The 14204-nt window shown below is 43.0% G+C and overlaps 1 protein-coding gene across 2 annotated transcripts; it reads right to left on the reverse strand.

Moving 5' to 3' along the window:
• Positions 1-4519: 4519 nt before the first annotated feature.
• wipi1 (WD repeat domain, phosphoinositide interacting 1) lies at positions 4520-14076 on the reverse strand. Of its 2 annotated transcripts, none has more exons than XM_063018614.1 (13): positions 13762-14076; positions 12166-12248; positions 11802-11968; positions 10906-11002; positions 10402-10499; positions 10121-10213; positions 9857-9927; positions 9637-9744; positions 9101-9265; positions 7910-8017; positions 7682-7791; positions 6870-6970; positions 4520-5034 (listed from the first exon to the last, which is right to left on the reverse strand). In XM_063018614.1, exons 1-13 carry the CDS (start codon positions 13836-13838, stop codon positions 4984-4986), a joined length of 1329 nt encoding a protein of 442 aa, XP_062874684.1. In that variant the 5' UTR covers positions 13839-14076; the 3' UTR covers positions 4520-4983. The 2 variants fall into 2 exon arrangements, with proteins under 2 accessions (XP_062874684.1, XP_062874683.1); XM_063018613.1 differs by having other exon boundaries at positions 11802-11971.
• Positions 14077-14204: the final 128 nt, after the last annotated feature.

Here is a 14204-nt window from a genome sequence, read left to right on the forward strand (position 1 = left end):
ATGTAACTCCCCAACACCTGCTGCACTCATGCAGCCCCAGACCATGGCATTCCCACCACCATGCTTGACTGTAGGCATGACACACTTATCTTTGTACTCCTCACCTGATTGCCGCCACACATGCTTGAGACCATCTGAACCAAACAAATTAATCTTGGTCTCATCAGACCATAGGACATGGTTCCAGTAATCCATGTCCTTTGTTGACATGTCTTCAGCAAACTGTTTGGGGGCTTTCTTGTGTAGAGACTTCAGAAGAGGCTTCCTTCTGGGGTGACAGCCATGCAGACCGGAGTCTGATGTAGTGATGTAGTGTGCGGCGTATGGTCTGAGCACTGACAGGCTGACCCCCCACCTTTTCAATCTCTGCAGCAATGCTGACAGCACTCCTGCGCCTATCTTTCAAAGACAGCAGTTGGATGTGACGCTGAACACGTGCACTCAGCTTCTTTGGACGACCAACGTGAGGTCTGTTCTGAGTGGACCCTGCTCTTTTAAAACGCTGGATGATCTTGGCCACTGTGCTGCAGCTCAGTTTCAGGGTGTTGGCAATCTTCTTGTAGCCTTGGCCATCTTCATGTAGCGCAACAATTCGTCTTTTAAGATCCTCAGAGAGTTCTTTGCCATGAGGTGCCATGTTGGAACTTTCAGTGACCAGTATGAGAGAGTGTGAGAGCTGTACTACTAAATTGAACACACCTGCTCCCTATGCACACCTGAGACCTAGTAACACTAACAAATCACATGACATTTTGGAGGGAAAATGACAAGCAGTGCTCAATTTGGACATTTAGGGGTGTAGTCTCTTAGGGGTGTACTCACTTTTGTTGCCGGTGGTTTAGACATTAATGGCTGTATATTGAGTTACTTTGAGGGAAGAATAAATTTACACTGTTATATAAGCTGCACACAGACTACTTTTCATTGTGTCAAAGTGTCATTTTGTCAGTGTTGTCCCATGAAAAGATATACTTAAATATCTGCAGAAATGTGAGGGGTGTACTCACTTTTGTGATACACTGTATATATATAGAAACAAAGGAATATACCTCGTAGAGGGCCGCAATCCATCGCAGGTCAACACACATTTACACACATCCACTTACTCACACAGCGCATCCAGCTTTAACAGGTTTTTAGATGTGTGAAAATATTGGAGACTGAACAGACCAGGAAAACCTCAGATCAACAGTTACTGACATCCTCAAACCAGTCAGTCTGGCACCAGAACCATGCCCTGCCCAAAAGTTACTCAGAACAGATTTTGATGTAAACATGAATTAAAGCTCTTAATCCATGCCACATGACTGGCTGATAGAATAATTACCCAAAAAGCAGGAGTACAGGTGTTCCTAATAAAAAGCAACTTACATTACAGTTACACTATAAGCAACTGAAGGTTAAGGGCCTTGCTCAAGGGCCCAACAGCAGCAACCTGGCAGTGGTGAGACTTGAACCAATGACCTTTTGGTTAGTAGTCCAGTACCTTAACCACTAAGCTACGACTTGCCCCATTATTTTATAAGAATAATAATTAATATAGAAATCCACATAGAAGAACAAGCCTCTGAGATTCAGAATAAATAAATGAAGCTATAAACTGTATTGATGTTGAATATAATTGTGATTGATTTATCGGGCAGACCAGTGCGCGTGCGCTCTGACACTGTGGCGCGTGAGGGTTTAAACCGGGTGGAACAGGTTTAATCCGCTTCTGCTCGGCTAATGCTAACACTGTTACACACAGTACAGTCGAGAGGAATAAACTCACTCATCTTGCTTAATTTACACAAGTGAGCTCGTTTATATCCGCGTAGGGATTCGCTTTCATTCAGTATTGTAATATTTAAACGCACATTTACAGATGAACTAAGTTTTAGGCTTGTTTCATTAATGCACTCGTGAGGAAGATGCCGGTGTGCGCATGCGCAGTGTAACAGACGCCTTGAAGCCAAGGCTGTTGTTTATCAGCCGCTTATGCAGAACTCTGAATCAGCAGTTCACTGTGTCCCATCTTTATCAGTGCATTAAACTTGTTTAAAACACAACACAACCCTCTATTTATCTCTTTTTCTAGATGCTGCATTAACCAGATGCTACTGTTTAAAACAGATTGCAATACAGTGGTGTAAAACAGTATTTACTCTGTTTCTAATTACTTAGTGCATTTTTGTCACACTTATTTGTTTTAGATCCTCAAACTAATATATTATAAGATAAAAATGTCATTTTTAAAATCATAATTTTATTTATTACATGACAAAATTCAACACTGACTGGCCTTCTGCAAAATCGTCCACAAAGTCATTCAATTAAGCAAACTGAGTTTATAAATGAATTTAATTAGATTAAACACATACATAATTGACTACTGAAGCCATTTACTTAAATACAATAGCTAGAAGGTCTCAACAAGCTGCAACATTTTACCCAAAATCTAGAAATTTCAGAAGAAATAAAAACAATAGTCTCTAAATTGGCTCAATCTGGAACAGTTTTTCAGTCATTTTAAATTCCTCCATACCAGAAAACCCTTAATCCAAATCTTAGGAGTTACTGGGCCACAAGAAACAACAAGAAAATGATGTGAAACACATGAGTCCACCACCAAATGACTTAAAAGAAACAGTATTATTCTTTTGGAGTAGTCTTGGAGGAGTCTTAAGTCTGACCTGAACCCACATGCTTAATAGCTGTCTAGCAGACACTTAGCATTGTGGATGGTGATTTTAAGATATTTAAGTGTGGAAATCATTAATGTTATGCTAATAATTGCTGTCCAGTTAAACTAAACAGTTTCCACTAAACTCCCAGATTAAATACAGTTTCATTCAGGCTTTATGGTTGATGAATATTCTTAGGAAACTTACAGCAGAACTGTCAGCTCATAATTCTTTAACAGCGCTGATGATTGACTAGTTTTGTAACTGTGTTGTGTTTGAGTCAGTATGATTTAGAATATGATTATTTTAGTATATTCTAAGACAAAGATGTTCGGTTCAAAACCAAATGCAGGCCTTGCATGAATCGCTCATGGTCTAAACTAGAAAAGCTTCCATAAACTGCATAATTATAAAGATTACCTAATGTCAATGGGGGCGTTTAATAAGGACATCACATCCAGTCTGTAGTTACACTGTTATAACTGTTACATAATGTGAAGAACTACCTGAGAACATCAGTTTGCACCTTAGGACTCAGCAAACGGCACATGGTGTGATTGTGAAAGCATGGCTTACATCATTGTAGGTAACTCATTAACAGATCTGCGTTCAGCACAATGTTAAAGATTTACTGTAAAACAATAAAATGAAATGTTTTGATAGGATTTCATTAAAATAATTCAGTTAAAGCAAAGTTAAAGTTAAATTACAGAACGACACGAGTGCATGGCTTCATTATGTAACCTGTCAACTCGGATATCATTTACAGTTCTGTTTCTGTGGGTGAATGTTTAAAAACAACAATCTGCTGGGTCAAAAATACACCAAATATTAGAACATATATCTCTTAGCTCTTTCCATCCCTGTACTTGCCAGAAAAGGCAAATTAAAGTTCATACAAACTTGTCGGTTTCCTGGAATAGAACTTTTCAGTTCAGTCTGCTCGACCTGATTTTTAAGTCGCAGGCTTCATGTGTTAATGGGCTTCTTGTGTGTGAGTAAATGAGCTATGCAATGGCTTTGTGCCTTTCAGTTTCTGACTCAAGATATCCACTTAGCATGCTTGGTAACCAGGATTAATGTTTCTATCTGTGTTTCTGCTGCTAATGAGTCCAATGGCACCACTTGGCATTACGCATGAAGAAAAATCACAGGGAGCCTCAATAATTTCCCTCAGGATGAATAATCTATCTATCTATTTATCTATCTATCAAAACTAAGTAGCTATGGGGGTTTCAATGAGCTGTTGTTGCTCCTAGAGGTCTCAGATTCACGTTTGTCTATGTAGTTTCCATGATTTCTGCTTTTATGGACCTGATAAAAAGAGTGGCCAATATTACTTGTTGGAACGTGTTTCAGTCCACGTTTGATCATGTTGAGCACATCACATCAGGGTTTGGTTTGAGGTGAAGTTAAGTACCATGGATAGCTCAGAAACATCTCGCTGGTTCCTGTTCCACAGAACCGATCGTCTCACTTCGAGGAAATCCTGACTCACTTCCACATTAGAAGTTTCCACATAGCAGGTACTCGAGTTCTGTACAAATGAAACACTTCCGTACAACATTTATAGGGGAGAGACCTGGGGGTCTGTGTGCTCTGTACTGGAATGGAATTCTAAATAATTTTGGGAAACCAGATCTCAGTCTGAATGTAAAAAATTAATTCCATCGTTTTATTCATTCATTCATCTCAAATAACCACTTCACCTTGATTAGGGTTACCTGGGATTACTGGGAGCAAAGTGACGCCCCACCTAGCCACAATCAGTGCTTAATCAAGCCAAATATAAGTAAATCCCTGCAGTCATGTTCCAAACATAGTGTGAAGCAAAAAGAATCAGATCAGACACATGATTTGATTTGCATAAATTCATCTCTATTTTCTACAGTTTCTTTTTTTTGGTCTTCCAGCAAAATACAAATAAAATCATATAGGCACAAACATAAATCCATCCTGCAATATTAGTGTTCAGGATGAGAAGGTGTAAACATGGATTAGTTATTAACACAGCAAGTACACGTCGTAAAAACAACAAGTTCATCGGAATAAGCTGCTGTTAATATAATAAAATAATACGAGGCTACAGTATCACATAAAATAATGCATCGTTTACGTGGCTACGTTTCGTTCATGCACCTGCAGGATTGTGTAACACACCCTTCAGAGGGCGAGCACCGACCCCCTCGCCGTCCTTTCAGTCTATCGTTAGCACCCTGAAATGAGATCGATTAGTCCGTAAATGCTTAATTTGTCCTGAAACGAGTTAATTAGTCCCGGGCCGTGAGCTGAGGATCGTCCCGCTTCGTGCTGAAGGCTCTCACGGACGGCCGATCCTGTCACGGCGAGATCCGTCACGACACCGATTTATCTACCAGAAACCAGAATCAGAAGAAAGTTTAATGGTTTGCTCGTACGCGGGTGGGTTCTAGTCTAACACAGTCCAGCAGGAGGGGGGATCAAAATCACCCAAAATATCACACACACAATTTCATACTGAATGTCAGACATCAAAACAAGAGTTCCATTCAGCATTCTAATGCACCCCAGCCGACCTTTCGCCCCGGTGTGAATCCGATCCGTCCAGTTAAACACGCCGACACTTGCAAAAGAAAAAAACGCACAACTGCAAACCAGACTGTTCTAAACTGAACCTTTAGTCTTAATCCTGTATTCTCTTTTGTACTTTTATGTTCTTCATATATATTCATATTTCTATATTTATGTTACATTATTTAAGATAGATTTTATTTCCTCTTCAGTTCCAGTGGAACTGAGCGGTCGTATCAGAAATTTAATACCCAAATTCAGCTCGAAAGTTCAAACCCAAGAAGCTTTAAAACATCGCATTAGCATGAAGTTGCAGCCTCCAATGTTCAAATGCTTCCTTAGGATAATATTTTGGGGTGTGTCTGTGGGAATTTGTGCACATTCAGTGAGGCACCTTGTCCTGAAATGTCCAGGCAGTCTAAATTAGGAGGACGTGGGCGAGGGTGCATCCATGCAGTAATGAGACACACAGTTAACATGAGAGCAGCTCAGCGTTAGTGATGATGAACTTTACCTGTATAGACTCAACCAGGGTTGCCAGATTGTGTTTTAGTGCACCTAGTGAGCTGGTAAGGATTATACTGGGGTTATACCACCAATCTGGCAACCCAGGGTCATGATATATGTCTTCTAAACTACATATTTACAAATAAAATAAATGAAAAAATCTTCCCTTGTGGAGCTAATACTAATAACCAGGTTCCAGAGCGATCGGTTCAATCATATTCAGTCACTGATAAACATGTTTACACTAAAATTACAACAGAGTGTTTGTTCTTCATCCAAAGGAAACGTCATCAAAGCTGCTTGTAAATAATTAGAATTTCTTGGTCAAAGTTCCAGCATTGCACAGCCATTACTTTGTTCTCAATTTAAATATGTGATTATAATCTATAATTATAACGTTTTATTGACAAAGTAAAAAAATCTGAAGCTTGTTCCGATGCTGGCAGGAGGATTAAAATAGAAATAACAATAGAAGCTGAGTAGCGCAGAGGTGGATTCTAAATTTTCAAGCCTTGGCGGTACCAGCAGTCTGGTGGAACGCTTTAAAAACATCATGTTTGCCAGCAACCAGACCGGGCGCTCACACAAACACAATTGGCCGTGTTTGAGGAAGGGAAGGTCGGACTGCATCTCTTCCTGCTGCGACCGGGGAAAGGAGAAAAACACGGAGCTTAGTGTGGCTCTGTGTGTGTGGAACCCCAACACTGGCGGGTGATAAGAAGTGGCCGCAGATTAGACACGTGTCAAAGGGGGTGTGTGGTGATCGAACTCTCTTCTGTATAAATAGTAGAATTAAGCAAATTGCAGCTTTGACGAGAGTAATGAGCTGTGTAATGTTTATATTTATTAGCTATTACTAACATTAGCTTCGGAGCTCCAGTACAAAACCAAAAGAAGAACAACCCGCACGCCAAAGTCCACCAAGAGACGAGGAACCTGCGTCCGTTTTATTCTGGCCCACTGCTTTCTGAAAGTACTGACAGTTTTATATGTATTAAATAAAACCCGTCACGCTGTGTTGAGACTGTAAGGTGGCGCCCCCTGCTGGACAGTGCGTGTTGGTACAGGTCTGAGCCTCGTGCTGTGATTTGAATGGATTATGGATTTTGTTGGATTGATGGATGGATCTTATCGGTTCTGAATGCTCACTGGAGGAAACTCGGTCTCATCGTCCAGACACACCGGGCCGGCCGCAAACTCGTGTTCTGGAATCACCTCGCCCTTCATCACCCCTCCGTCCTCTGAGTAACCTGATACACACACACACACACACACACACACACACACACACACACACACACACACACACACACACACACACACACACACACACACACAGAAGCGGATATCAATTCCACACACTAGGCTTCATAAACAATTGTTTTATATTCAGTTAACGCTTCACAGCAACGTACACAACATTCTCACTTTCATTTTAGCTTATCCCGAACCGTGTCTGAGGGAGGAACGGTCGAATTAGCATCAGCGACACCTGCTGCTTGATTAATATGCCAGCATTATTGGTGAAAGAATACAGACAGAGCAGCGTGCGGTCCTCCGTACATAAACAGACTCTCTGTATGTTCCGTCACTGTCTGGTAAAGGAAGCATGTGCCAGCCGGCGACGCTCCAAAGTTGGTGTGTTAATAATTCACAGTTCAGAGACACAAAATGGTGATACCCTATCCAACCTGGTGGCACCTCTTAGACGCCCAGTCTCAGACTGCTGCTCCACCCAAACGCCTCAAAGTAAAGATTAATCAGAAACTATAAATAATATCAACCCACCGAGCACTTTATTAGGAACGCCTGGTTTGAACCCACATTCATTGTCCATTTTGAGAGCTACACCTACCCTATAACATATAGAGGCAATGTGTGGGTATACAATTCGAGACAGGTGTTCCTAATAAAGTGCTCAGTGAGTGATCAGGTCATCATCTACGCGCTGAAGCTCCCACCGGTCAGCGTGGCAGAAACGGGTCCGGAGGTTCCGATGGCGGTGGCGGCAGCGTAAGACGGAACGGCGGAACCCTCGCACACCTCCGGTTCTTCATCTGATCCCAACAACCTGAGGATCAAACATCAGAGTTCAGTCACACAGTACGACAAAAGTATGTGGACACCACCTCATTTTCAGGTGCTCGTTAAGGAGCGATTAATTAACGGGTTAATGAAGAAAGACTGACCTGTGAGTCTGTACCAGCGTACACTCTCCTCCGTCCTGAGGGTCGATGTTATAAATGAAGAGCTGCCCGTCAGACGAGGCCACGAGGAGCCGCGGAAGCTTCTGGATTCTACAAGTCACAACACACACACACACACACACCACGTTTCAGTTCTGTGCAGATCAAAATCACCCAGCTTTCATTTTTACCACTGTGTACACTGTATGTAATGTATTTTACCCCCCCCCCCCCCCCCCCAACAATTCCTAATTAAGCAATAGAACAAGAGAGGTCATGTGTTATCGTGAATAACATCACGGCTGTGATTTGGTCGCAGGCACGAGCCAAAGGTGAGTAGATCATTACAACCGTGATATTATTCGTGATAACACACGACCTCGAGTGTTCTATTGCTTTTATACAACAGTTTTTACAAAATGAAGAAAGAAAATAAATCAAAGAAGCCCTGAATTTCATAATAAATATGCTTTAATATTGACAATACCTTCCGCCAAAAAGTAGTTCCACAACGAATATAAAGTTTAACACAGCAGACATCCCAAGTTGCAAAAACTCATTTCAGGGAGGTAAGAAGAACTAGAAGAAGAAGAAGGTAAGAACCTCCGAAAAGAAAAAGAGAAATAAAAAAACCTCTCGCACACACCAAAGGATTATGGGTGAAAACAGAACTTCTAGGAGCTGCAAACTGGGCTATTAGGCTAACTGTTCGCGTTACAAACACATTAATGTTCCCTACATAGTGCACTAGATTGTATATCAGATAACGGATTTAAAACGTGATCGGGAATAAGGTCGGTGTCGCTGCGTGCGCGTTTGTGTGCATGAAGCTCGTCGTTACTGGCAACGCGTCAGCGGAGTAATACAGTTGTGGTGTGAAAAGGCCGCGCTGTTATCACCAATATCAGCACGTTAAGAACGCTTCTCAACCAATCAGATTGTACGATCGGAACTAACTGTTGTATAATTCGTAATAAATGTCAATAGATTTTTTTTATTTTGTAATATGCTTTCTGTTAAATACCCGCCATGTGGCTGCAACAGTGACTCCTACTGTCTGGTCAAGGTGCCAGCACAAGAGGCAGAAAAATACAGCGAGAGCATCGTGCTCCTCCGTACCAGCTGAGGCTTTCTGTAACGGTCAGCGGCTGGCCAGTGTGTGTGTGTGTGTGTGTGTGTGTGAGGAACACCCACGTAGTTAAAGTGCAGGTGTGTTTGTGGTTGTTCGTGTTGAGACGGACGGTGGCGAAGGCTCGATCCTGACTCATCATTCCTGAAACCTGTGCGGGTAAATAGCTGCTCGCTGCCGAAAACATCTTCCCCACGTACGCAGACCATGAGGGGTTATCCTCCTCCCCACTAACAACACACACACACACACACACACACACACACCATATATCAACAATATTCAGTATTCATGTATGTACACACTGCATTTACATGTTAGCGATGTTGTGGCTGTGTGTGTGGGTGTGTGGGTACCTGGGTGTGTTTAACCTTGTGTACCTCTGTGTGTTTAAACGTGTGTACCCGACCCGTGCGTGTGTTTAACCGTGCGTACCTGTGTGTGTATGTGTGTGTGTGTGTACCTGTGTGTGTACCTGGGTGTGTGTGTATGTATGTGTTTGTGTATGTACCTGGGGGTATGTGTGTGTGTGTGTGCCTGTGTGTATATACCTGTGTGTGCGTGTGTGTGTACATGGGTGTGTGTGTGTGTGTGTGTGTACCTGGGTGTGTGTTGTTCCAGTTTGAAGATGTGAACGGTCTCCGTGTTGCTGGATGCACAAAGGAACTGAGAGTCAGGGCTGAATGACAAGGAGCTGATGTTCACGTACCTGCACACACACACACACACACACACACACACTTTTAGAATTGTATACATTCTATACATTGAGGTTCTAGTGCAGGTATGTGTGTGTGTGTGTGTGTGTGTGTGTGCGTCACCTTTTCATTCCTCTGCGGAACTCGAACAGTCTCTGTCCCTCTGGAATGGAGAAGACCCGGATCACCGTACCCTGTACACACCAAATCACACACACCAGTCCAACCAGTACACACCATCATATGTGCACTATATGGCCAAAAGTATCAGATTCAAGAAACTCCTTAATTCAATAGTTAGAATGGGTGTCCATATACTTTTGGACATATAGGTTGTGTGTGTGTGTGTGTGTGTGTGTGTGTGTGTGTGTGTGTGAGAGAGCGTACCCTCTCAGAAGCGCTGGCCAGTTTGGTTCCGGTAGCGTTGAAGGTGATGGCCGCTAGCTGACTGTCGTGAGCTGGGATTACAGTCACTGTGTTCTGGTGAGAGAAACACAACCAGACGCCCGTCCTGAGGTTTTAACACCTTCTGTCCCATCACTGTTTACAGTCAGACAAGCTTCATGGTTGTCAGTAAAATGATATTCTAGAATTTTCTACAGCACCAAATGATGAACTCATTTTGTGTCACTGGTCTGATCAGTTAATCTGGTGTTGGCTAAGCTTACCAGACTGATGGCGTCGTAGACGATGATTTCCCCGATGCTGGTGCTGCCGGGATACGCCAGGTACGAGTTGGAATGGTTGATGGAGAGAGCGCAGAGACCTGCAGGAGATGGTTCAGGGTTTAAAAGGTTCTCAGAGCTACGTTCTCACCATGAGCTGTGATGCTAAACGCTTTCAATGTTCTCAGTCCTAATCTGAACAGATCCCAGCACCGAACCCTCCTGAAACGTTCACCAAACCAACACCAAACCAACAGTGAAAGGTGGTGGGTTGTAGTTTGACGGGATGAGGACGTTCAGCGTCTTGCAGACGGAACCTGGAATTCTGCTCTCTACCAGGAAATCCTGGAGGACGACGTGGAGCAGCCAGTTCTAAAACAAATACTTGTTCCTCTTGAGTTAGTATTATGGGCTGTTTTGTGTTGATTTCTGGGACCCTGATTGGGTTCCGTTCCGAATGCACTTACTGCAGCGTACAGAGGTGCATCAGCGGCCCTCATCTCTCACCTGAGGGGTTGGGTGGGGTGTTCAGGAGAGTTTTCAGGAGCTTCATATCCTTTATGTTGTGGATGTAGATGGACTCCTCCAGACAAACCACCAACCTCTGCACACACGCACACACACAGTAAGAACACACAACTATATTCAAGCCAAATCTGATCATGTGTGACACACATTTTTAAACTAAATGGACAAAAACATGTGGACAGCCTTGCTACCTGTTGATTGGTTTAAAACAATAGTTTAAAATCAATAGTTTTGGGAAGTCCATCGTGTTCCAGAATCACTGTACCCTTGTGCACAATGTGAAGGAACGTTCGTGAACAGCTTTGGAACAAACAGATCATGGAATGGCTACAAATTTCGAAAATCTTAAATAAAACCTTTCACTGTTTCCAGATGTCCAAATACTTTTGGCTGGGCATTATAAATGTGATTGTATACCTAATTACAATTTAACACTTTTTTACATTTTGTTTTACGCCCCCTCTGACACGTGCACAGTCCACCGACCGCTTTGTATTAGGCCACACATTTAGTGAATTTGCACGTGAGGCCAGAATCTGCGAGCGGAGAGCCACACCCTGATCTCTGGGCTCCTCTATTTCCTGTGCAGGCGCCTAAAGATACAAGACCACACCCACTTTTTTTGTCTGCTAAAGGCACTGCCAATTATGGCCATTAGGGGGCGCCCAGCCAACCGGTAGCAGAGCTGGGTTTCGAACAGCACTGGTGTGCTACCGCCTAACTAAGGGTGCTTAACTAATCATAATTTAAACATTTTTACATTGCACAGATTTCACTTCATGCGCTGTTAGGACCGGGTGTGGTAGAAACACCCGACTGTAATATTCAGAGCGGCCGTCCACATACTTTCGAGCGTCACTGTGAGTGCTGATCACCTGTCGGTTGAGGCGCACGGCGAGGATGCTGCTGGAGTAGCTGTAGTTGCAGATTTCCGTTCCTTTTTTGAAGTGGTAGACGTTCATGCGGCACGGCACCGAGCGGCTCACCACCACCACCAGGCTGCTGGAGAACAGACGTTCCACGATGTAGACGTCTGGGTTCTCTGCTGAGGAGGAACATCAGATCGTTCTACTACTCGCTTTCCCTGCTAATGATTTCAAAAAGTATTCAACCCCTAGTGTCCACAGCGGGTAAGTATCAGGACCGACGAGTGGAAAAAAAACCCTAAAAATCTTAATCACATCCAAGTACATCAGAAATAATCAGAAATAAATAAAGGTGTGATGAAGGATTCCTCACCGCTCTCGTGAATACACTCCAGTTTATCCACAGCCGTGACGGAGAAAAGTCTGAACCCGTCCTTAGTGCCCACAGCCAACGACCTGAGGAGAAACACACATGCACTTTTTAATGTGTCCTAGCCCTATTTATGTGGGCACAGAGAAGTCAGCAGCTATAATCAAATAATCAGTGATGAGAAATCGGGAGGCATTATAGAACTTTCTGCTCCACCATATTCATCATCTAAGGTGGTGTCTGTATAATTTTGACCCAAAAAACCCCACAAAGAGCTCATGAAAGAAGGGCTCACATTTTTAGACTTTCTTGGTATCAATTATTCAGTCGCAGACTGTTAGTTAACAGCGTGTACCAGCTATAAAATTAAGATTGTAAAGCAACATGAGGCAACTAACAGAGTTCCAAAAATGCCAAGCAGTAGGTACCTGAACTCATGCAAGCTGCTCAGTTACAAAACTGGTAAATGATATAATGTTTGACATCTGTTTGAAGTTTTGATGGTCAAAAGGGCATTTACACTGTCACTCGCCATTTGTGGCATTTGTGCCATAAGTTTCATCCATTGGATTTACCAAGCCGAGCTGTGGGATTTGTCCCTGAACCAGTTTGTGCCTCATTTGCATAAATTGTGCAAATCTCAATTCCACATCTCCGACTACACTACAGTAATAAACATTAAAAACCAACAGCGGTTTTACTCTCCTGTCATTCCTCTGTATAATTCTGTTCATGCCTGATCCTGTCCACTGTCCCTGTCCGCTCTTCTCTCTTTAATTACAGTCCCGTGTTGTGAAAGCACCACATGAACGACATTCTTTCTTTTGCAACTGTACAATGGAGCTGAAGTTCACACGCCTGCCCACGTACACAACATCAGTGTGTGTAGTTCTGTGCAATAGTGTGTAGTTTGAAACGGGCTGTATCCCAAATCACACCATGCCTAATTAGTGCACTCTGAATGGTATAGTTCCACACCATGAAACACAGGATAGAGTCCAAACAGCAGCAGGAAATCTCTCCTGTGTAAACAATGTCACCGTCATGGATGTGAAGTTTCAGGGCTAAACAATAACCAGATAACTGTGGTTACTGTAAACAATCACTGGGATCTTTTACAGGGGATGAAATGAGTTAATGTAACATTAGAAGAGTCTCTGTAGAGAAGTCAAACGTGAATAACACTGTGGGGATTTGTGTCATCAATGTCAACAGAATTTATTTTGATGAGCCACACAGTCCAGGGTTTATTATATCCAGAAGATTGTAGATTTATTTGGTTTGATTATTACATTCGTTCCACTTTTCACGTCTGATTCTAAATATTAAACAGATATAAGATTCGTTTATGCAATTTCAGGTCGAAAATGTTATAAACGTGTGAGGATCGTGAGGAAATCCAGTAAATAAATAGAAACGGTAAATAAACCTCATATTTACTGCCTGATAAACAGCAATAAATACTGGAATGATGCGGATAATTAAACCTGTATGATCTAATATTGTGTAAATGTTTATTTAGTGATGATAAATGTCATTAAATGGCTGTATTTTCACTAAAGTGTGTGTGTGTGTGATGATGATGGTAGAAGTGCCTACGTGGAGTCCTGGTTGAAGGAGGCGCAGCGCAGTGCCGGGGGGCCTCGGGCTGCACCGACTCCATCTCCGCTCTCCATACCGACCTCCGACCACCTTCACCCGGCCCCGCCTTCACCGGAGCCCCGGGGTCCGATCGAGCCGTCTTACACAGCCCACCGTTTAACCACAAACAGCCGAAACATGAACGAGGCTTCACCGCAGAGTGAAATGTAACTTCCCCCGATCACTTCTGCTTCTATTCCATGAATACTGAGTTAATTACGGCTGATTATGAGTGTTTATGATCAGACGGAGCTGCAGCACTAACAGTCTCCTCAGCCGCTAACCAGCACAACAACACCAGCTGATCGGATACGTCACATACTGCCACAGCCAACAGTGGGCGGGGCTCATGTGTAGCGTGGCCTCTAGAGTCACTTCTGATTGGTCCGCAAAACAGAATA

This window comes from Trichomycterus rosablanca, chromosome 22 (genome assembly GCF_030014385.1).
Source record: "Trichomycterus rosablanca isolate fTriRos1 chromosome 22, fTriRos1.hap1, whole genome shotgun sequence".
Taxonomy (NCBI): domain Eukaryota; kingdom Metazoa; phylum Chordata; class Actinopteri; order Siluriformes; family Trichomycteridae; genus Trichomycterus; species Trichomycterus rosablanca.